The 24,851-nt window shown below is 43.6% G+C and overlaps 1 protein-coding gene across 4 annotated transcripts in view; it reads right to left on the reverse strand.

The window, feature by feature from the left end:
* The window catches only part of CCDC80 (coiled-coil domain containing 80), a 151,198-nt gene that overhangs the window by 23,788 nt on the left and 102,559 nt on the right, over window positions 1-24,851 (reverse strand). Inside the window, exons 1-4 of one of the 4 annotated variants that reach the window (XM_055258987.2) lie at window positions 13,489-13,688; window positions 12,889-13,399; window positions 10,591-12,479; window positions 1,780-1,936 (exon numbers count right to left, since the gene is read on the reverse strand). In XM_055258987.2, coding sequence (XP_055114962.1) covers window positions 1,780-1,936; window positions 10,591-12,468 — 2,035 coding nt within the window. In that variant the 5' untranslated portion in view covers window positions 12,469-12,479; window positions 12,889-13,399; window positions 13,489-13,688. Of the gene's footprint in view, window positions 1-1,779; window positions 1,937-10,590; window positions 12,502-12,888; window positions 13,400-13,488; window positions 13,689-24,851 lie in introns of those variants that run through there. The other 3 variants (XM_063630030.1, XM_063630029.1, XM_055258988.2) reach the window with 3 other exon arrangements.

Consider the following 24,851-nt stretch of genomic DNA (forward strand, 5'->3'; position numbering starts at 1 on the left):
AATGCAGCCTGATCTGGATGAGCTGTTGTGAGGGTTCGTGTGTCAACATTCTGTAATCAGCACAAAGCAATAACAAGTATTTTGCCATTATAGGTGCTCTAGTGACAAGTGTGACAGCTCATTGATCTCCAGATGACTACCAGATCAAATGGTGATGCAGAGGATGACCACATAATAGTGCTTATTACCTGACCGGCATTTCTGTATACTATCTTATTTAATCCTGTGAAATAGATATGATTATCTTCTAAACTAAGACTTAGGAGTAGCTTGCCCAAGGTCACACAACAAGTAAATTGTGACCCTGGATTTAAATCTGTCTGTCTCCAGAATTCATTTTATGTCTTTTGTTTGTATGATCATTATTGTTGTTTTGGTTAAGAAATTCCTTTTTTGCTTGTTCTCCCCCTAAATTATACATACAGTGCAGGATAAATGTCCAAAAATAAATCATCAATCCACAATAATTTATGATGGGACATTGGAAAAGATGCTATTTATTTTTCTTTTGTAGCCACCTCAGAGGAAGGTGGGCTATTTGAAGTAGAGAATGCATAACTGATAGCTCTAGAGATCTGCTGTACAATATTGTACCTATAGTCATCAGTACTGTATTGTGCACTTAAAAGTGTATTAAGAGGGAAGATTTCACGTTAAGTGTACTTACCACAATAAAAAATATGATTTAGAAAGCTAGACCATATTCAAATCAAGTTGGCATTATCGTGACATAATATAACTGATATGCCTTCAATTACACCAAGATCGTACGTCAGAAAAATCTGTGTGATAATGTTATGTGTATTGAAGTTAAATGTTGACTAACAAATAATTAGTTATATATTACTAAACATATTTTATATTCTTTCAGGTGCTTTAAGATGAAATATACTTTATGGAAACTATGCAGAATATGCAAGCAATGGAATATAAAGGATTACTCTAAGGGATTTTTTTTTGTAGTTAAACCATGAACAACAACAAAACAGTAGAAAATGCATATAAGAAAAAAAGCTTTTTAAAAAATAAAGCCCTAGAGATGCAATAATTATAAAATAAACTGGGTGGGTCATATTTTGGGCTTCTGACTATGAGGCTTAACTAATCACAGTAAATCTTGCAACGTTCCCAGGAGAACTGCAATGAGTTAGATCTCAGCTGCCCAACACTGGGCTGTACGCCTCATGAGTCTCACATGCACCATTCATATGTAAAATTGCGAAAACTCTAAATTCAGCCAAATTCTTCTACTCTCCAAAAGGACTTGGGTGCAGTTCAGTTCATATTTTCAGTGACTTTTCATTTATCTTAACAGCTTCTCTCAGTTCTGGTTAATTCCTTCCTCAGGCTTGCCAGAGTCAAGTACTTCCGAGAGTCTGGCAAGTCCCATCTGTAATGAGTCACCTGCAGCAGAGAGTCTGCAGGAAGATCAGATGGGGCTGCTGACAGGCAAGAAGACTCAGTACCCAGAAAAAGTGTCTGAATGCCTCTCTGATTCTCTCCCACACTGTATTACTTTTCCCATTTTCTTCTACCTTACTGACTTTCAGACAATAGAGTGCTTGCGTATTTTTCTTTTTTACGGTGCTGAAAACTTAAACCAGAACCATCCTGGAATGGCTATTTAAATAAGCAGGCAAACTGACCTGTGTTATCACAACCAAAGAGCCCTCTGAACATCTGCATTTTCTTTTGGATCCCCCATGTACCTCTCCCATAAAGTTTGTCCCACCTTAGATATGAGAAAAACAATAATATAATTAAAATGTTTAAGAGAACCTAGCTGAAAGTGGTCGATTTTCATGGTGCTGTTGTTGACAGGGCCGAAGATGGTGATCACAGAGATTTTCCTGGTGGCCATCTTGCAGAAACTTTCCAGATATTCATCACGTTGTTGCACATACATATTGTTCTCAGCCTTGGGAGCAGTGATCAGCTGGAGGTGGGTGAAGACAAACAAATACTAATTTATAGTGATAGTTTCACACTGGGGCAAAACCCAAAGAGATGATTTGGAAGAGAGGGATGGTAGTGACTGCATCTAAGGTACAGATATTCTGCTGAACAGTTAGCATAATTAGGGCCAAAAAGGGCCATTTGAAAAGGCCTCTTTTTGTCTCCAAGACAGCTTAGAATTTTCTACTCACTTCCATTATTTACCTCCATTACTAGTCTCCATGTATCTCAGTTTTCTTATTTGTGAACTCTGCAAAGGAATACTTATTTGGTAAGGCTGCTGTGAACATTACATGAATATTTGGCATGCAATAATTGTTCAATAAATGCTATTTTTCCTTCCTAATTTTGATCTTCATTATTCTCATTGGCTGATTAGATATTGGTTAATTCAGTGGTTACTACTATTATTCACATTTCACAGGGTTAACAGAGTTTCATAGCCAGGCCCTGGGCACTACGAAACATTCTGTGATTTAGGACTTTAATTAGAAAAGCTTGCAGAAGGGCCGGGCGCGGTGGCTCACGCTTGTAATCCCAGCACTTTGGGAGGCCGAGGCGGGCGGATCACGAGGTCAGGAGATCGAGACCACGGTGAAACCCCGTCTCTACTAAAAATACAAAAAAAAATTAGCCGGGCGTGGTGGCGGGCGCCTGTAGTCCCAGCTACTCGGAGAGGCTGAGGCAGGAGAATGGCCTGAACCCGGGAGGCAGAGGTTGCAGTGAGCCGAGATTGCGCCACTGCACTCCAGCCTGGGTGACAGAGCAAGACTCCGTCTCAAAAAAAAAAAAAAAAAGAAAAGCTTGCAGAAAGGTTTTATGATGACTTTTAGGCCTGCGTTTTGTCACATAGAATATATTCATCGTCACATTCGGCCTGCACAGAGTTGGTGGTGTTTGTCTTTTGATATTGCAGTTTTCCAACAGGATGTTTTTTACTCCAAGTTTAGCCTTCTCTTTAGTTCAGACCTGGTATTTTTCACCTAGCCCTCTGTCTTTCATCCTCATTCTGTGACCCCTGTATTCTGGGGAAAAAAAGGAGGAAAGACAAAGCAATCAAAAGAAATACTTTAGTCACTAGAAATCTGAGAAAATGTAATTTATTTTGGATACAGTGAGGATAACACTATTTTTAAGAGGTCCTCTTGAATCTTTTCTCTGAGAACATCTCACTATTTTTATCTAACCTAATACAAAAGCTTCCCTACTCTCTTGATTAATTTAGTTGCCCTTCCCTGAGATTTCTCCAATTTTACCAGGTCTTGAGCTGAAGCTAGAACTCTGTTCCACACTACACAAGCTAGTGGGCATAGTGCTGCTTACCTTGGAGGTGGGAAGATATGAAATTTTATTGTGATGATGACCAGGTCTTTGTTGAGATCCTTGATCCCAAATAGATCACCAGGCCAATGTCTGCAATGAACGCTGTCTATTTGCCCTTTGTTGCATCATCCCTAAGCTCAGAAGCAAATCTCTATAAATCATTTTTCTGTAAACAACTTTTGCATTTGACTAAATACAAATTTATCAGCCAATTTTCTTGCATTTGGCTACATTCAAATGTATCAACCAATTTTCTATTTATCCACCTAAACTTATAAGCTATTTCTGAAATTTATGACTATTCGCTTGGCATTTTTCAGAGGGCAAGTCACCAGGCTGTGTACCTCTTCCAAATATTTTATCAAAAATGGTTAATAAATCTGGTCTCAGCTTGATCCTGCTGTTTATTTTTCTCTATCAGAGATGTCTGTATTGCTACCTGCAGGCTTTCCCTTCTAAGAATTCTCCCCGCATGACAAAATACTCTCCCTCAAGGAAATTAAACGTGTTCAATAGCCTTTGAATGGAACGTTAACAAAGGTTTTCTGGGATGAAGTTTTTGTTTTATTTTGTTTTTCAGATCATAATTAATTTTAAATAGACATGCTTTAGTTTATTTTTCATGTGTTTCTATGCCTGCTCATATGGACATTCTGGGTAGGAAATGTTTGTTTTAGGAACATAATTTTTCAAGGGGAAAAACAAAATTTCTCCAAATTTATTCATTGATTCACATTAGCCTTAAAACAAGATTTAAGGCAGCTATAAAAAGATGTGGTGATGGTATTTTTAGTTGCTTCGTTTGTTTTTAATTAGCTTTATGGCATATGGAAATATTTCTTCAGATCTGGATGGAAGCGCAGATACCTAAGTTTTATTTTAAGTTGGTATATTTTAGGTCTTTTTGTCTGACTATTTTGTGCTCAAAAACACACTATTCTGAAATAAATAAAATGAATGTTTAGGTAAAAACACAAAACAGTAAAAACAAAGGTAAGAGAAAGGGATTTACTTTTCACGGTTTTGGACTCCCTATTCTAAATTAAGGATAAGCCATATTTAGAATATATTTAGAGGAGTTTCTAGGGCAAAGCTGCTTAGATGTTAGATGACAGAAAATTACCTGCTTCTGTAACTTCAAATTCATACATAGATTCCATTTCATTCATACCATACTTTGCCATAGACCCTTACAATCCGTGGACAGATCATGGTATGACAGGATTTTAAGAGTCCTCAACCCTCCTCTAGTCTTCTCCCCCTTGTGTATATTAAGAATGTCAGACAGTATGTAATCACACAGAACCTTATCCTCCCCTGTGTGGTAGGTTCTCCCACATAGCTCTATACATAGTGGCATGAGGCCATGGATACCCAGTGGGAATCTCATTTAAATAAATAAGTGCCTCTGATGTTTATTTTCACTGCAGACCCTTTGCCCAAGAATGCCTTTAATCACCAGTGGGGTGACATTCATTTTACAGGACTCATTCCCTAACTTCCGGCCCTCCACGTTCTGGCTCCGGGCTCTCTTTTGCTAATGTCCTCCTATACCTCCCTTACCTGACCTCTTTACCCCCTAGAGCCAGACCCAGTTTAAATTAGGAAATGAAAGGAATCTTGGGCAGAGAGGCACAGCGAAAGAATAATTGCAGTCAAAGTCAGGGGGCTGTCATTTCGGTCCTAGTTCAGCTCCCAGCTAGCTTGTAGCCTAAATAAATCCACTTATTCTTCTGAAGCTCAGCATTGTCATTGTTACAATGAAACAACTTTCCTGCCAACCTCATCACGTTGTGAGATCTGAGCAAAAGTAAATATATCTGTATATCTTTATAAGAACATAACATGAACTTATTACAGATTGATTTATTCTTAATAAATAAATATGTGTCCCCCAAGCACATACAGGTATGTCGCCTCTGAATAATTCACCCACAATCCTCTGTCTTTGCCCAAGTCACTCCTCCTACCTCAGAAACCTGCCCCCTCCCTTCTCTAAATCTGATTCTTTCTTTCAACGCATTATCCTCCTTAAAGTCTTTTCTATCATGCAGGGATCACTTCCTCCTTTTAATTTCTGTTCTTATTGTGTGCCCCGCCCACTTGGAATTTAAGTATTTCCTTCATTTACTATATAACTGTCACATCTCCCCAGGCAGAATGTAAGTTCCTCAGACTCTATTACTGTCCTGCAGATGGTGGGGGCATAAATGCTGGCCAACACTCCTCAGGTTATATAGATCACCCCAGTCAGAGGAGAGGAGAGGGACTCAGGAACAAAGGGGTTCCCTGGTTCTTGTGAATGTCTGGGTGCAGGCTACAACTTTACCAGTTGGTAAAAACACTCTCCCTTACATTTAATCTGCTCCTCAAGTTTGCAACAGAGAAAACAGAGAAGACTGACCATCTGAACCCATTTCAGGGACTCTTTCCCTATGTTTTGACATCTCCATCCCATTCACTTTCTAGTTGGGCAGTATTTCAGACAGTGTTTAAAATGAGAACCATTTCCAGTCCCCTCTTCCTAAAAACAGCAGCTTAGAGCTCCTCAGTAAACACTATTTTCTGTCACTTGGCCTCTTTCCAGTTTAATGGCAATAAATCAGGGCATGTATCATGAATTTAAACCTGTGTTGTATTTCTTTTTCATGGCTTCTGTTCCAACTGGTGTGTTGGCTCAGTGAGCCTCAGAGGATAAGGAAGCCTGTTTCCATAAGTAAAGAGAGCAAACAGCACTGGAAAAAAGCTAGAGGGAAGATATTTTAAGTCTCAGATTATTCAAAATACTGCATTAGGCTCAAAACGCTAGATTTTTTTTTTTTTTACAGGATTCTGAAAAATAACTTTCAAGCTAATAGTCTGCCTTAGTACAGCAGGAAACCTTAAATTCTTTCCTAAAATTAAACCAAATAAGTAGATGGTTGTCCCAATACACAGATGTCTGAAGTAAAGTTGGAAATATTAACCCACTTGAATTACAGGAGATTCAGTCACCAAAGAATTATTAAACTTGCACTTGAATTCATTCAATTCAGCATTTGAGGTCCCTTGTTAATTGACACGTGAATAGATCTCAGAGTGCAAAATGATGGCTTGTCAGCTATACTCCCCAAAGTACAATGTTTTGGTGATAAGCTCACCTATACTCTCACTATCGTCAACCTCAAATGGACACCAGTTTGAAGGATTAGGTTAACTGGAATCCAATCTATTATTTTTGACTGACTGTTTGGAAAGCCAGGGAATTGAGTGCAGAGGACTAGCTGTGTATTAAAGGCAGAAACTCCACATTTGTGCTTAGCAATCCTTTACCACTTATCTGGATGACTCAAGGTTGAAAATGAAATTTTAAATTTATTTGTATTCATATGTATTAATTTTTTAAATTCACATCTATTAACTGGCAAGATCATTCCTCAGTTTCCCCTTCACTTTATGGCATATCCCACAGGAAGTTCATACCCAAAAGAATTCAGAAAGGGAGATTGGCCTGAATTTGAGCTTTCAACTCAAACGGATCTGAGTTCTAATTCTGACTTCACCACATATTAGCTATATATCTTGGGTAACTTCAGGTTCTGTTGTCTCATGTGTAGAAAGGGTTAATAAATCATTCCTGGCTCACGCCTGTAATCCCAGCACTTTGGGAGGCCGAGGCGGGCAGATCACGAGGTCAGGAGATGGAGACCATCCTGGCTAACACGGTGAAACCCCGTCTCTACTAAACATACAAAAAATTAGCTGGGCGTGGTGGCGGGCGCCTGTAGTCCCAGCTACTTGGGAGGCTGAGGCAGGAGAATGGCGTGAACCCCCGGGGGGCGGAGCCTGCAGTGAGCCGAGATCGCGCCACTGCACTCCAGCCTGGGCGACAGCGAGACTCCGTCTCAAAAAAAAAAAAGAAATAAATAAAATAAAAAATAAATCATTCCTTGAGGGATTGTTTCGAGAATTAAACCACACAGTCTCGGCAAAGTACCTGGCAGGATGTGCCCTTCTTCATTAACAGGTTAAGAGGCAGGAGGTTTGAAAGAGTGAACACTAATCTAAAAATAGGACACCTGGCTCCACCTGCAGCTCCTGTGAAGGCCTATAGGAAGCCATCCGCCTGTGACCTACATACACCATTGCTGTTAGCGTTTCTGTAATTGTTAAGTAGCAGTTATGTGATATGTCCGCATCTAAAGAATGGTATAAATAAAGACAAAGCACTAAGGGTTTACAATAAATGGCAGTTAAGTACCAGGTTACTGAAAAGCTGAGAAGATGAGCTGAAAGTCCTGCATAATTTCTTGGAATGTAAACCTGCTTTCAGTTTGAGTATACTGGGTTAAGTTAAGGCCAGTTGGAGGTAGTTGTTCTCAGCCGTACTTAAACAGCTTGAGAGCGCTAAGCCTTAATGAATAGTAATTGAATCACTGAGCTTCCTAAGTAACATTAGCCAAGTTTGATGGGAAAAGCGAGTGAAAAAGGCTAAACGGCACCGACAATGTTTTTCACCCATTGATCTCCTCTCTGGTGAAAAATTCTTTTCTCTCCATCTTTTGCTTTGGTATCATGTTTATTTCATTTGGTCTTTTCTAATCCATTCTTACTTTAGACATCATTAGCTCTGCAGAAGACACATTTCTGATATGATGATCAGCTGGGCGCACATAGGATCAAAGTCTGAAAAGCCTTCTGTTAGTATTTTCTTTCTAATAACAAACCTGATTCTCTCACTAGCCCAAAGAACCAACACTGCCAGGAGCAATTCCAGCTGGTTTCTGTTTTGCCTCACATGACATCAGCAGAAGCTGTCATTTGAGTTTCATTTGCTAGAAATTTATAAGCAGGGATACTGTTAAAAGCAGGAATGGCCCAGCTGGGCTTTCAGATCTCCGACTAAGGGAGTGGGGAGAAGGAGGGAGAAATGAAAAGTATGACTAATATCAGGGATACACTGTGAAAACCTCCTTTTTTGACTCACAAGCTAGCAGCAATGGGAAATATTTGCCATATGGGTGCACAGTTACAATCCTGACATTTTACCCATGATTTTTTTTTTTAAACCTGACCATGAGGAACATTTTGCCTGCCCTGTTGGCTAAATGAACAGAGTTGGGTGATGTATTTTAGTGGCTGGACAAAGTTGTAGGTACTCAAGACAGCATTGCAGCAAACCACTAATTCTTTCCCATGCCCCAAAGAGAGCAGTTTGCCCCCAGAGGCTCCCTAACAGACATTCAAGTATCAGGTAGAGTTTTACTCTGAAATCTGATTTCTTTTTTGTTCTAATGGGAACATTCCCATTTAAATATCCAAGCGACCTCATAACCTAAGTTTATATAGACACGTTAAGGCTCTGGTTAGATATTGCACCAATATACAAAAAATATATAACAAAACACACACAGGCATACACACAAATCCTTAGAATCAACCAAAGCTAGGTTTTGCGCTAATACACAGACCTACTATCAATGTAAACAGCTAAGAGAATTTGGGATATGTCCCACTCATGATAAACATCACAAAGAACTTTGCTCTGAGTAATATTTCAAATGCACATTTAAACTTTCTGAAACAACGTACGATAAATGGGCACCAGAGTTCCTCTGCCCAGATCATTAACCAAAATTTAGGCTAGCTTGGAAAACGTAAAAGATCCTCTAAGAAATGCCTTGAGAAAAGAGTGTCTGTCTCTTTTGGTGGCAGAAATGCAGGGTGTGTAGTCACCTTGTGCCTTCAGGAGGATGGGTGCTGCCCTCAATGGCATGAGTTGATTCTCTCACCCAGGCATCTGAGAAAATCATTCCTGACTCACATTACCCAACATCAATTTATTGATCTTTTACTCAGAATTAATGGTAACAATATCCTTTTCCTCCTTGACAGCCTGGAGTAAAAAGCTAGTCTTAAGATCCAGGGGTAGAAATTTTGGAGGGGCAGTAAAAGAAGGAAAGAGAAGACAAGAAGAGGAGAAGGAGCCATTTGCATATCACTGATAAAAACTGCCCTTAGATTTGGCTCATTCCTGCCCGAAGCCCTCATTTGGTGGTGGCAAGTGATGGCCAAAACAGAGAGTTGCTGAGATGAATCTGTGACTTACTCAACATGAGTGGCACAAAGAACTGCAGCCTGAGGGCAAGTAGGGACAGCTTGTCTCCTTTTTCACACACTGATGCACAGGCACATGCACATACACATTTTACAGAGCCCCTGGAGAAACTGACATCTAGATTTTAAATTCAGGTGTATCTCTAGAGTACCAGAAATTGAAGCAATTAACTCAGTTACCCACATTCCACCCTTTGGCTCTTCCTAGTAGTTGGACAGAAATGGGAGAGGTAGGCTTTAAGGGGAGAAGATTTCTGCTAGCTCATTTTAAAAGGATCCATGAGGGTCATACCAACAAGGACTCTTCTCTACTCTCAGTCATACCCACTCCCCACCCAGGCTGTCTCACTTTCCTCTTTTAGCACTCCAATGTTGATATAGACCTAATTAGGGAAAGAGGGGACCTCTGCTATTGTCCCATAGACATGATTCTATTTCCTAAATCAGACAGAGAGAAACCCTTTTACTAAGATGTGACTGAAGTCAACGCACTCCCTTTTAGGAATTTCATTCTTCTCATCCTTTGGACTTAGTAAAAAGGGAGCTTTGTCTAGAAATATCCCTTGGAAGGCCGGGTGCGGTGGCTCACGCTTGTAATCCCAGCACTTTGGGAGGCCGAGGTGGGCGGATCATGAGGTCAGGAGATCGAGACCACGGTGAAACCCCGTCTCTACTAAAAAATACAAAAAAAAAAAAAAATTAGCCAGGCGTGGTGGCGGGCGCCTGTAGTTCCAGCTACTCAGAGAGGCTGAGGCAGGAGAATGGCGTGAACCCAGGAGGCGGAGCTTGCAGTGAGCTGAGATTGCGCCACTGCACTCCAGCCTGGGTGACAGAGCGAGACTCTGTCTCAAAAAAAAAAAAAAAAGAAATATCCCTTGGAAGAGAGTGGTAGAAATGGGGGAAGGGTCCCTACAGGTCTAGAAGAAGCTGACTAGCTGACTACAGGTGTTCTCCTGGGCTCATGTGTAGTGTCCTCCAGCCATTGACTTTGTACCACAGGGCCATGAGTTGTATGAGCAGAACTTCGTAGGGCACTAAACCAGAAGGAGCTACTGGCCTGCTGCCCTCTTCTGCCAGATTTCTGAGCTTCTTGACACAGTACAGTTTCAACCACAGTCTGGCATCTAGCAATACGATTTTTACAAAACTAACAAGACAGACATTAACATGCCCTGCCTCGGCCCATAGAACAATGCCAAGGAGAAGGCTACTTACAAGGAGTCTTCGTTTGCCTTCAAAGGATCCCAGCAAGTCGGCCACTGACTTCTTGGGACTCTGCGTGAAGTGTTTGTTGGTGGGTTTCTGATAGCCATCCTGTTCTGTTTTACCTCCTTTTTTCTTCTTGCTCTTCTCTTTCTCTTGCTTGCTCTTTTTCTCAGACTTCTTCATTTGCTTTTCACTCTTAAGTAACTTGTCTGCGTTCTCATTCTTCATCTTTTTTTTCTTCTCCTTCTCGGGTTTCTCAAGCTTTTCATGCTTTTTAGATTCCTTTGCTTTTTTAAGGGGAACATTCCCCACCTGCAGCTCCTCCTCCAGCTGAGAGGCAGTAGGCCGGCTGAGGTCATACTTCTCCTCATACTCATTACTAAGAATTTTGTCCTGGGCCTTCTTTTTGGGAGGTTTCTCCTTTGCTGGCTTGGGAGGACCTGGCACCACATTTGGGTCTCGGTGGCCATGTTCCCGCCTGTCCATGCGGTTGTCCCGGAAACGGCCTGGGCCAGCAGCCCTTGCGCTGGGCTCTGAGACGGTGGTGGGAGGGGCATTTGTGAAGCTCTCCAAGCTGGTGGCCTTGCTGGGCCTCCTGGTTGTCTGTGGCCTCTCCCTGTGAGGATCCTTCCGGGATGGAGGGTAAAGATTCTCTGAAACTGAGGGTCCCCTGGCAGTGGTCACCTCAGTGGTTGTAGGGGGCCCGTGGGAGGGTGAGGGGGTCCAGGGCCGCTGCGTGGTGGGAAAGGCAGTGGTGGTCATAGGTCTTACAGCAACTGTTACCGCCCGGGACGTGGACCGAGTCACCGTTGTGGCTGGAGCAGGAGGAAGGGTGGTGGCTCTGGGGGTTGAGGGAGGTTGGGGCAAAGCTGGTGTAGTGGCGGCCAGTTTTCTCAGGACCTTCACCCGACTTTCTCTGGTTGGTGGCGCTTGTGCTCTCCTTGGGTCCTCTTTCTTCTTCTCGCTGCCCAGGCTTGGCCTTCCTGCTCCCCCACCACCGTCCTTCCCCTCCGCCACCACCTGGCCCTCTACACCAGAGGCCTTACATTTCTGGACAAAGCCCTTCTGCCTGATCTTCTCGATCCTACGGATGGGGCCTTGGTCGATGACCTCGTACATGGCTTCCAGCCTAACGGGATATGGGTAGCGCTCCTCCACCTGCAGCGTCTTCTTCAGCAGCACCATGCCAAACTTGCCCTTCTCCAGCTTCAGGAAACTCATCAGCTTAGGGATGAGGCTAGGGTCCAGGGGCTGCTCCACGATCTGGCCCTCGCTGGTGATCCTTCTCACCTTGCCTCCTTCTTCACCTGCCTGGTGGAAGAGCACAATCTGTTGGATGTGCCTCTCCGCCAGCTCACAGTACACATCGTCCTTCAGCAGGCTCATCATGAGGCGGTAGTAGCCTTCCGAGGCATGAGGGGCTGAGATGACCCATACTCTGTTCTTCCCTGCAAAGCTGGCAAGGATGTTGGGAGAGCTGGACCCCGAAGGGAAACGCAACATTCTTGACCGAGCTGAGGACCCCTCATCTCTGATCATCTCACGCGGGGAGCTCCTGGTTGCTGGTCTTTGCTCAGGTCTCATGGGGGCCCTATCGATGTCCGAGCCCGCTGGCGGCTCTGTTGGGTGAGCCAGTCTCAACATGGGCACACTCCTCCTTCTCTGGAGAGGCTGAAGGTTTGGTTCCTCCAGAGTGGATCTCTCAATTCCGTGAGACCTCCCAGTGTGCCTCAGAAACCGAGCTGGCCTACTGCTGTCCGGAGAAACCAAAGGCACTTTCCGCCCTCCATGGCTGCCTCTAATAGTGGCATGGGGGTGGGGTTCTGATCCACACACTAGCCACATGGCCAACAGCATAGTGAAACGGGGTCCCATTCTCCATGTCATTGTGTAATCCACTTTGCGATGCATGGAGGTCATAAAACAAAGGGGAAGGGGAAAAAAGAAAGAAAATTATTTAACTGGAAACAGAGCTGGTCATTTTCTTTTTCTGTATCTCAGCCAAGGGGAGGGGAAAAGCGTGGTTAGAAAGAAGGAGGGAGGTCAGGAGATGGAAAATGGGATGAGATCCTGTTACTTTCAAGCCCCTATAATTTGTTAGTGTTTAACAGAGACAATTACATTAAGCAGGAAATCCAATTCAGTTTCCCAGTCAGCATGCTTGCACTGTTTCAACTAATGCTCTGGATGCTCCAAAGAAAATGCAAACTAGCATATTATTATGACAACATTCACATTTCATTCCTTCAAAATAAGCAACAAAGAAAAAAATAAACAGATCAAAGACAGAAAGGATTACACACTTACATGGTGGCTCATAGAGATGGAATGCAGAGGGTTGCAAAAGAAATCAGAAGTTTGGTTCCCAGGACAGTTTCCTAGATGAACTACTTTTCCTCCCAGCCCTCTTTCTCTTTACCGAGGGTGAGCAATACAAAAGGGGTGTGCTGCAGCTCCAGCTTTCAAAGTGCCGCCACAGATCCACAGCCTGTCCTGATCTGAGAGCTGAGCCGATGCCTTTTCTTTCTGGCTGTGTCTTTTTACCTTCTGGACAAGTAGGATGAGGTGAAAGGAGCTGTCCTTCTAAGTCTTTGTATCTCCATTTGTCTGCAGTTTCTCCTCGGTCTCGTGTGTCTGTGTGTGCCAGTCCCTTGTGCTGACACAGGACGTCCCTTAAAGTCCAGTCCTGGCGATTTCTGAATCTCACTCTTTCCCTCTTTAAAGTTCCAGGATCCTTCTTATCTCCCTTTCCCCCACAGTCTGGCTTAGTCTCTTTGTTTCCGGGCGTAAAAGCACTGGGATTAATATGTTTTCCAGGCTGAGGGAAAACACAGGAATGTGATGTCAAAAAGGGACTTTTTTTTTTTCCTTTCCCTATGCTTCTCTCCTCCCTTTATTTCTCCCTACCTTTTTCCTCCTCTTTTTCTTCTTCTTTTTCTTCTTTCTCTTGCCTGGATTCAGTCCCAGAAATGTTAGGACTACCTCAGTTTTGCTCCAAACCAAACTCACACGACAGCAGCCACTGGAAATCAAGGAAACTTCACTAAGAATTTAACAGATCAGCAAAACACCGCCTCCTTCCCATTTTAGCACGTTCAGAGCGGACTCAGTGAGGAGGGAGAGGTCTGTTCTTTGGGGTGGGGGAAGTTTTTAAACTCCACACATCATCATAAATCACTTTAGAATAGGATGACTGGTGACTTAACCCCTTCCAAACCAAGTCATCAGGGTAACTTCTTTTCCAGTCTGTTCTTACACTGTACTTTGGAAAGAGAAAATTCTCAGATTTCTGCATCAGGCTACATGCTTTTCTTAGAGACAGATACTCATTTGGGTCAGGGTGCTTGGCTGTGCAGACACAGACAGTATATATGTATTTATAGTCCCATGTGTATGTTTTTATATCTTTCTCCCTGCTTTGTGCTTTTAGTTTGAGATTGGAAAAGCCCATGGAAAACATGACTAGGTTGTTTTTATTTTATGCTAATTGGGGATCATATTACTGTGTTCTTGGTCCTAGTTTCTCCTCGGCATGGAAGGAAGCTGGTAAAAGGTTAGAAATGCAGGCAATGGCTGCAAGTCGAGATTGCAGTTGACTATTACATTAGGGAATGGGTATTATGATCTCCAGCTTCAAAGCTCTGGCTGCAAATGGTAGACTAAGGGCTCCCTTGGAGGTCCCGAGTGTGTGTGTTTGTGCGTGTGTGTGTGTGTGTGTGTGTAGTGCAATATTTTCCTCTGCAGAGACTTTAGATGTCTGAAGGGCTTTAGGCAATCCATAGAAGTAGACTTATCAGGTTCCAAAAGAGAGAGTGAGGCAGCTTTGGGCTTCTACCTCCTGAGTCTGCCGTAAGGATTCAGTGGAAAAGGAAGGGGCCTCAGGTTACATGGATATGTCTTCTGGCCATGCTGGGAGAGCTGACTTTCCACGTCACTATTAACTGCCCACCAACAGTGGCAAGCCAGGGTTCTCAGAAACCTCCTTGCAAGCTCAGTCATGCTAATAGCATCCCTCGCTGGATCAAACTTCATCCCTAGTTGTTATGCCTTGATCAGTCCCATCTTGCCCTGGTCACATTTGACTTTTTTCACATAAGCTATGAGCATGGAACTGAGAAAGTCCTGTATAGAGGTTAACTACAGAGTTGCCCGGCCACACCTTGAAGTCCCAGGGGTACCAAGAAGGATGGCCAGCCCTGCTGTGGCATTCTCTCAGACACTTGTAAGGATAATAACAAAAGTGGGCTTCAGGCAGAGACTCTCTGTCCACTGGAGTCATAGATTGCAGCCTTCGTGGTATTCACCTGTTGGGTTGATCAACCTAGCCTTGTCCTAAGTTGGAGGGTCCTAGATGTTACTTCCTTTCTCATAATTTTCTAATGCGTCCTACACTATCCTTACTGAGCTTTCTCCTTTCTGTCTTTTCATTTCCTTTTCTCTTCTCTCTGCTTATAACAACTACCATTTATTGAGCATTTTCATGTGAACCTTTGGGCTTAGTATTTTTGTGAATTCTTTTATTTAACCCTCACAGTATCCTTAGGAAGTAAATAGAATGATCCTCATTTTATAGATGAGCAAACTGAGGCTTGGTGAGTTTAAATAAATTGCCTATTGTCCCACAAAAGGTAAGCAGTAGCTCTGAAATTTGAACCCAGGTTTAGAACAGCCTACAAAGCGTGATGCTATCCTGCCTCTCTCTTTAATTTTCTACTCATACCTTCAGTTTTTTTCCCTTCCTTCAATTCCTTTTTGCATTTCCCACGTTCATAGAAGAGTTTCATTTAATTGTTCAACCAGAGTACTTACACTTTTAGAGTCCTACTGTCTGGGATAATTGCATAACTGTACTTTTTGCTTTTCTCAATAGGTCCTTAAAGCCCTTTATTATTTTTCTCGAATAAGTAGTGACTTACACAAACCTCTCCATGATGGGCACAACATTTGTCACCTGTGCGCTGGTAAAGCTGAAATACAGCCACTTTAGCAACCTAGAATTGACCCTGAGGAGCCACTCCAACCCTGAGTTGTACCTGTCTTCTTAGGACCTCAGGCTTTCTTCCCTCTGTGAGCTTCAGTCACCAGATGGCGCACTAAACACACACACCAGAGAGGACCTAACTCCACCACCTCCGTTAGTCCCCACCCCACAACCAACACCTTCCCCCAGTCTCTTCTCACACACAGATACATACACACACACTGGCGAAGTGGGGCTTCTCATGCTTATTTTCATCTCAATGCCTAAACGCTTGCCTGGGGCTTCAGAAAATCCTCCTGAAGAAGTCTTGGAGGCACAGACCTAATAAGAGCAATGATAAATTCTCATTCATTCATTTCCAGGGAGACCTATAATGATTAATGGCTTGTAATAATTCTCAATTCCAAGTCTGTTATTTAAAAGCTCCATATTTTCTAAGTCCCCCATTTAGATCTTTCTATTTTACTGCAACTGAAGAAAGAAACAACCAATTAGTGTTAGGGGTTGGGGGAGGGCGGTGGGGGTTGGTGATATCCGAAAGGAAGACGTTGATGTTGAGTCAGAAAAAGGTAAAAGGAAGAAAATGTTAAAGTAGACTTTAGAAATGCTAATTTGGGAATTAATTGACAGGAAACTACCTGACATTGGTTTTGTAGTAATTTGTGGGGAGGAAAGGAAAGAATGTACAAACCAGAACTGCTTTAGAGAAACTAGGGTGGGGATAGTTATTTGATGAAAGCTGGAGTGAATGTAAGAAGGCATCCAAAAAGGAGTGCGCTAACTGGTCAGACCCACACTAATCCAAGACTTCAGCAACCTGGGACCAAGGCTCGGGGTAACACCCTGTGCCAGGCACACTAGAGAAACCAGGGTTTCTGTCACACGCCGTTGGTTCTCTTGCACAAAGTAACACTCAGAGATGTTACTGAACTGAATTCTATTGCTCAAAAAAAGCATTTGCTTAAGAAGAAACAAGAGTAAAAAGAAAAGGAGGGAAAAACAACATGCTGTTCAGTGTGGTTTTGGAGGGAAACCACCTCTCTTGCTCTGTGATCATCAGTATCCCCAGCAAGAAAATTAGCCGAGCCATTTTATCACACCTTCGTGGCAGAGGCACAGACAATACTCACACCGAGGAGGCTGCTATGTGTTTTTCCTTTCCATTTGCAGAACTCAATCAAATGTTCAGTCTTAGGCTGCTGCATTCGTGTCCTTCAGAATGAAAAAAGAATTCTTCTCTTTCTCAGTATTTTCAATGTAGGACAGACTAAAGAAATAAGTTGCCAGGTAAGAGAGAAAGCCAAGGATGACTATTAATGCAGGGTGCCGCTGCAGCTCAGGTGATACCTGTGAGCTGGGGGGTTCCCAGGTGCCGGTGGGACCTTGACCCCAGCCAGTGTCCAGGCTCTTGACACTGTCAAAAGAATGAATTCAAGGATATTCTAATCTGCCACGTCAAGAGTCTCCTCAATTATGTTGACCATGCCTTTTATGGGAGCTGCCGGGGACCTCAAGCCCCTTCAGTCTCAATTATGGCCATTACGGCACCGGGTGTCCTCCTCTCCCTTCAGAGCTGAGAGAAATTCCTTTTCCAATGGCCCTCCTGCTTGCAGTGAGGACAGGGTCTGGGTGGGCTCCCTTGGCTGGGACAGTCCTTTCTCCAGTGTCCTGACTTCTCACACTTGGAGCAGCAACCGTTGCCTGCAGGTTTGCTGTTGAGCCTGTTTGGTCTGCAGTGAAGCGTCTTCCTGGGTGACCCTGAGGTTGTAGGGCACTGTTTAGAGTGAGTGACTGCTAATCATTTGGGCTGGCTATCTATCCCATTTTTTGCCATTCTGGGTCATTTCATCCATTTTAGCTCTGTCCCTATTATTGAATACCCCAAAAGCCACATCAAACATTTCATTAATAGGTGTGTAGAGTCCCAAAGCCAATTTCTGTAATGTTCTTCTTATGTCAGGTGCTGACTGGCTAATAAAGTGTGTCTCTAGAAAAATTTGGCCAGCATCAGTACTGAGATCAATGTTAGTATATGTTCTTAGGTCCTCCACAAAGGCGCCCCTGAAACAAAGCTGAGCTTTCATCCTTTTCTTATTTCTCTTATTTTATTATAGTTCGCAGGCTTAGTGGTATATTGTTTCATTACCTCCACCAAACAAGTCACCATATGATTTTTCTTAGATCAACCTGGCCCTGTTGATAGTTCCAGTAAGGGTCATTGCTAGACACGGATGTGGCCCCCCACAGTGTATCATTCAGGATCCCCAGCAGACAAGTTATAAGCATAAGCCTGGGTGCTTTTTCTTTATTCTTTTTTTTTTTTTTTTTTTTTTTGAGACAGAGTCTCGCTCTGTCCCGCAGGCTGGAGTTCAGTGGTGTGATCTCAGCTCACTGCAACCTCCGCTCCCGGGTTCACGCCATTTTCCTGCCTCAGCCTCCTGAGTAGCCGGGACTACAGGCGCCTGCCACCACACCTGGCTAATTTTTTTTTGTATTTTTAGTAGAGACAGGGTGTCACCATGTTAGCCAGAATGGTCTTGATCTACTGACCTCGTGATCTGCCCACCTCGGCCTCCCAAAGTGCTGGGATTACAGGCATGAGCCACTGCGCCTGGCCCTCTTGATCCCTGTTTTTTCAGGATCTTATTAGGCCATAGCTTCCGAAGCTATTTCAAGCTTCATTTTGCTAGTCATGTGAAACTGCTGCTTGGAATTTTCTAATCTCCTCCAACCACCCTGTATCATTCCTTTCTCACAGGGAGGTTCTGAGAAAGCATAACCCCCAAAAGAAACACTCAGTATTGTCCATGAAGTGTCAACAAAGTCACACGTTTAATCCAAAATTGAAGGAAACTGTGTACTTAAAAATAAAAATAAAAGTTACCTAATGGGATAATGGTCAAAGCTCTTGAGAACAGTTGTTAATGTTCTTTCTTTATGCATTTATTTTTAATTACTTAGAGTTTGCTGGGGAATCCTTGTAGGCACCTTTTTGTCCCTGTGGAAGGTTGCTTAATTAAGAAAATGTCCATCTCCTAGCTAGAACAAATTAAAGATCTTGCCCTAGCAGAAATTAAGGAGCTGTGTGAATGGCCCAAAGATTCATTTTATTTTATTTTTTATTTATTTATTTTTGAGATGGAGTCTCGCTCTTTCACCCAGGCTGGAGTGCAGTAGCACGATCTCGGCTCACTGCAAGCTCTGCCCCCCGGGTTCACGCCATTCTCCTGCCTCAGCCTCTCCGAGTAGCTGGGACTACAGGCGCCCACCACCACGCCTGGCTAATTTTTTGTATTTTTAGTAGAGATGGGGTTTCACCATGGTCTGGATCTCCTGACCTCATGATCCGCCCACCTCGGCCTCCCAAAGTGCTGGGATTACAAGCGTGAGCCACCGCGCCTGGCCTAAAGATTCATTTTAAATCTCCAGAGCGAATGATTTAAAGTTCAAATATTTATTGGTTGTTATTTCATGTAAAAGATGTGAACTTGTGGGCATATGAATTTGCTGCTTGGGGGATTAGTGCTTGGGTCTGGAAGGGGTGGATTTAAAGTCTTTATCATTGGTTATTTAATGCATACAAAAGATTTACATCAATTGGATTTGAAGGAGAACATTCTGATTGTACCTCTCTCCGTGCCCTTAGGTATGGCCAAGAAGATAAAGATGATACAGTTTTTTTCTTTTTTTCAACCCTTCTCTCAAATGTTTGGCAAAAGTGCAGACTTTGCACCGGGAATGACGGAGAACCAAGCAGCTTCTCCCCCTAGAAGTTCACAGCCTATTGGAGAAGATAAATATTATACTCTCCACAGCATTGCTGCCAGCTTTCTCTGCATGTAAAAGTTCAGTGCTGACTATGGCTGCAGCCAGTATGCACAGAATTCATTTCTGTTGGAGAATTTGCCTCTTCAATTCCTTGGCAGGCTTTCCATAGAAAGAGGCTTGCCATGGCAGCAACTGTGTGTCACCTATAAGATCTTGCTTGGTATGTCCTTTTGGCTCTGGAGTACCCAGGAGTCCCAGATACTCTTGTCTGGCAGACAAGTGTTGTATCTCGTTTTCCCAGTCCCAATTTTGGCCCTGCACCTGTCCTGCTAGGATTGCCCTGTCCTTTAGTGGTCAGTTCACTGTACTGCCCTTGCATGGCAGGTCTTGACCACATCACTCAGAATATCACCTTACATCAGAAAGTGTGAACCAACAGGATGGCAGCTCATTCATTCGACAAATATTTACTCAATGCAAGGCACTATTCTACTACTAGGGATACATCAATGAACATTCCCTAACCCCAGGGAGCTTACATTACAATGGTGGGAGACAGACAATAAAAATAAAAACAAATATACCTAAGCCTACATACGTACTTGAAAGAGTTTTTTTGTTTGTTTGTTTGTTTGTTTTTTTAAAGGGAGGGAGTAAATGTTGATGAAGGGGAAGAGGCCATTTTAGACACCCTTATCCAAAGAAAAGGATTTTAAGTGAGAATGGAAAGCAAGTCACTCAAGTATTGGGGGAGGGGAAGAACATTCAGAGTAGAGGGAATGGTGAGTGCACAGGCAGTGACACCCGGGCTATTTCACAAGCGTGTTCCAGAAGAGCAATGTTGGCGGATTTTGAGCAAGGATGTGGCAAAGATTGATATGTGACTTAACAGGAATGCTAGGAATGCTGCCTGGAGAATGGAGTGTGGCGGCAAGAATGACAACAGTTAACCAACCGGTGAGGAAGATAATGTAGTGGTACAAGTGAAAGGTGCAGTCTATCGAACCAGCGTGCTAATAGTGTCCGGAATTGGTGGGTTCTTGGTCTCACTGACTTCTAGAATGAAGCCGTGGACCCTCGCGGTGAGTGTTACAGTTCTTAAAGGCGGCGTGTCCGGAGTTTGTTCCTTCTGATGTTCGGAAGTGTTCGGAGTTTCTTCCTCTGGTGGGGTTCTTGGTCTCAACCGCTCAGGAATGAAGCTGCGGACCTTCGCGGTGAGTGTTACAGCTCTTAAGGTGACGCGTCTGGAGTTGTTCGTTCCTCCTGGTGGGTTCGTGGTTTCGCTGGCTTCCAGAGTGAAGCTGCAGACCTTCACCGTGAGTGTCACAGCTCATAAAGGCAGTGTGGACCCAAAGAGTGAGCAGCAGCAAGATTTATTGCAAAGAGCGAAAGAACAAAGCTTCCACAGCCTGGAAGGGGACCCGAGCACCGGGTTGCCACTGCTGGCTCGGGCAGCCTGCTTTTATTCTACTATCTGGCCCCACTCACATCCTGCTGATTGGTAGAGCCGAGTGGTCTGTTTTGACAGGGTGCTGATTGGTGTGTTTACAAACCTTGAGCTAGATACAGAGTGCAGACTGGTGTATTTACGATCCCTGAGCTAGACATAAAGGTTCTCCAAAGCCCCACCAGAGTAGCTAGATACAGAGTGTCCACTGGTGCATTCACAAACCCTGAGCTAGACACAGGGTGCTGATTGATGTGTTTACAAACCTTGAGCTAGATACAGAGTGCCAATTGGTGTATTTACAATCCCTGAGCTAGACATAAGGGTTCTCCACTTCCCCACCAGACTCAGGAGCCCAGCTGGCTTCACTCAGTGGATCACGCAGCGGGGCTGCAGGTGGAGCTGCCTGCCAGTAACGAGCCGTGCGCCTGCACTCCTCAGCCCTTGGGTGATTAATGGGACTGGGCGCCGTGGAGCAGGGGGTGGTGCTCGTCGGGGAGGCTTGGGCCACACAGGAGCCCACGGAGGGGGTGGGAGGCTCAGGCATGGCGGGCTGCAGGTCCCGAGCCCTGCCCCGCGGGAAGGCAGCTAAGGCCCGGCGAGAAATTGAGTGCAGCGCCGGTGGGCTGGCACTGCTGGGGTACCCAGTAAACCCTCTGCAGCCGCTGGCCTGGGTGCTAAGCCCCTCATTGCCCCGGGCCGGCAGGACCGGCCGGCTGCTCCGAGTGCGGGGCCCGCCAAGCCCACGCCCACCTGGAACTCCAGCTGGCCCGCAAGCACGCGCGCGCAGCCCTGGTTCCCGCTCACGCCTCTCCCTCCACACCTCCTTGCAAGCTGAGGGAGCCGGCTCCGGCCTTGACTAGCCCAGAAAGGGGCTCCCACAGTGCAGGGGTGGGCTGAAGGGCTCCTCAGGTCCCGCCAAAGTGGGAGCCCAGGCAGAGGAGACGCCGAGAGCGAGCGAGGGCTGTGAGGACTGCCAGCATGCTGTCACCTCTCAGTAGCACGGTAAGTGCAGAAAAGTCACTCGATTTGGTATATATTTTGAAGACAGAGCTGACAGGAGCAGTTTGGGGCAGAAAGAATCAAATGTTTTGTTTGAAATTCCTGTCAGACACTCTGATACAGATGTCAAGCAAGCAGTTAGATACGTGAGTCTGGACTTCGAGGAGGACTGAGGCTGGAATTATAAATTCGAGAGGCTATTTAAAGCAAGCTTGCCCAACCCGTGGCCCATGGGCTGCATGCAGCCCAGGGTGGCTTTCAATGTAGCCCAACACAATTTGTAAACTTTCTTAAAACATTGAGTTTTATTTAATTTTTTTTTTTTTTTTTAGCTTATCAGCTATCGTTAGTGTATTTTATATGTAGCCCAAGAAAATTCATCTTCTTCCAGTGTGGCCCAGAGAAGCCAAAATATTGGACACCCCTGATTTAAAGCCTGAGGCTAGAAGAAATTACTCAGGGACTGGTGGAGGAAGAAAAAGAGTAAAGGACATGAAAGAGGAACAGCTAATGTGATGGGGGAAAGGCAGGAGCACGCAGTGTTTTTCAGTAGCCGGCAGCTGGGACCATGTTACTTCTTTGGCCCTTTATCCACAGGTCCTTGCTACATGTGTCCAAATTCAGCTTATTCATCAGTGTCCAGGCCCTGCATCACCTCCTCCACAGGGTTTCCCTGATGCTCCAACCCAGACGGCTCTCTCTTCTCTGAGAAGCAATTCTGTAGAGCATCACTCATCTGATCTTTTTGTACTTCACGCATAGGTTCGTGTTCTTCTAAGCAGATCTTTAGCTTCTAAGAACATGGATTAGTGTTACATTATTTTGCATCCTTCTTATCATTGTGGTATATAGTAAAGGTGCAAAAATTTTAAGTGCATGTCAATCAAATACATTTAAAAACGAAGACGGAAAAACCCTAGAAGGCAACCCAACTATGAATTATCACTTTAAAGAAGGAAAGAAAAGAAGAAAAAAACTCGACACTGCTATTGAACCAGGGAGTCTCTTTAGCCTCTATGTACTAAATAGTAAGAGTGGAAACAGAAGACATATCACTGTAAATCATCAAAATTAAACCTGTTTTTTTTTTTTTTTTTTTTTCTGAGACGGAGTCTCACTCTGTCACCTAGGCTGGAGCAGTGGCACTATCTCATCTCACTGAAACCTCTACTTCCTGGGTTCAAGTTATTCTCCTGCCTCAGCCTCCCGAGTAGCTGGGATTACAGGCATGTGCCACCATGCCTGGCTAAAGTTTTTTGTATTTTTAGTAGCGACGGGGTTTCACCATGTTGGTCAGGCTGGTCTCCAACTTCTGACCTCAGGTGACCCACCTGCCTCGGCCTCCCAAAGTGCTGGGATTACAGGTGTGAGCCACCGTGCCCAGCCTACATTCACACTGTGCAACCATCACCACTATCCATCTGTAGAACTTTTCCATTATCTCAAACTGAAACTTGTTACCCACTAAACAATAACTTCCTGTTCTCCCTTTTCCTTAGCCTCTGGTAACCACTATTCTGCTTTCTGTTTCTTTGAATTTGACTGCGAATATTTATTTTTAATGAATGAAATGTGCCTACCACAATGCTAATACTCAGTTAATGGTGGAGGAAATAATACCTGCGCAAGAGCAGTCATAAACTCTTAACTTCCAGCCTAAGGCAAAAGGCTATCAAAACAACATAGATGGCATGCATCTGTAGTTCCAGCCAAGGGACGCTGAGGTGGAAGGATCACTTGAGCCCAAGAGTTTGAGGCTGTAGTGAGTTAGGATCACACCACTACATTCCAGGGTCAGAAGGAACTCAAGGGTCAGACAAACGTGCTAAGCACCTAACACAAACAGAAATTACTGAAAAACAGGAGATTTACCTGTTAAGTGTTAAGTATTACCATGCCAATTTGTCATGAAATCAGAAGCCGGGGCAATATGTGCACTTTGTGTATTCTGTTTGCGATCAACTCTATGGCTACAGTAGTCTTCCAGTTGGTCTTCCAGCCAGCAGACTCATCCTCTCTAATCCATCCTCCAGTGGCCATCACTATAATTTTCCTAAAATATCAGTATTTCATTCCTGCTGCAAATTCCTCAACAGTTTTCTTATTGCCCTCAAGTTACATTTCAGCATCTTAATGAGGCTCACAAGCCCTCCCATGGTCTATTCCACTTGTATCTCGTTGGCTTCCCTACACTCTTGCGTGACTACTCTTCAGGCCAGCTCTCTCATCAATCCTAGGACACCTCCTCTCTCATATCTTGGCATTCATGGTTATAATATTCCTTCCATCTGGAAAGCTCCTCGCTCTTCACTCTGGATCTGCCTGTTAATCTTTATTTACCATTCAAGACTCTACTCAAATGTCATGTCATAACACTTAGAATAATTTTCTAGCTTCTCCCCAACCAGACTGAATTTGGTGCCCCTCTCTATACCTGTATAAGAACCTATGGGTTTCACTTTTTAATGTGTATCATTTCTAGTCTGTTCCTCTACTCTAAATGTTAAGCAATTTGAAGGTAAGGACTGTGTCCTCACCATCTAGCACAGTTTGATTAGCAGATGGTAAACTCCCAATTACAATTCATTGAATGAGTGAATGATATAACAAATAAATGCAAACTCATAAGCTTTGTATTCAAGGCAGCATTTCAGAGTAAGCAGAGAACTGTTTTCTAGTTTAGTCAGAAAAGGAAACTCAGTGATTAAGCAAACATTGATAACTGTTAAATATAAATGTGAGAATCTCTGACTATGCCTAGGTATTTGTATTTTATTTCTTTAAACTCGCCCAAAATTCAGCATTACTTAAATATATTACATTTATATTTATATCTATATCTATCTACACATACAAGCAAATATATATGTTTACAGATATACATATATCTGTAAATATGTATATATACATATAATCTAAACACACAAGCAAATATGTATATATTTGTGTGTGCAGATAGATATATACACACATACATATATATATATATGTATACACATATCTGTAAATTGCTGTACCTATAAGGTTCACACTTAGTGTTGCTATTATCTCATTCTTGCAAGGAATAGTTTT

This window comes from Symphalangus syndactylus, chromosome 21, assembly GCF_028878055.3.
Source record: "Symphalangus syndactylus isolate Jambi chromosome 21, NHGRI_mSymSyn1-v2.1_pri, whole genome shotgun sequence".
In the NCBI taxonomy this organism is placed as follows: domain Eukaryota; kingdom Metazoa; phylum Chordata; class Mammalia; order Primates; family Hylobatidae; genus Symphalangus; species Symphalangus syndactylus.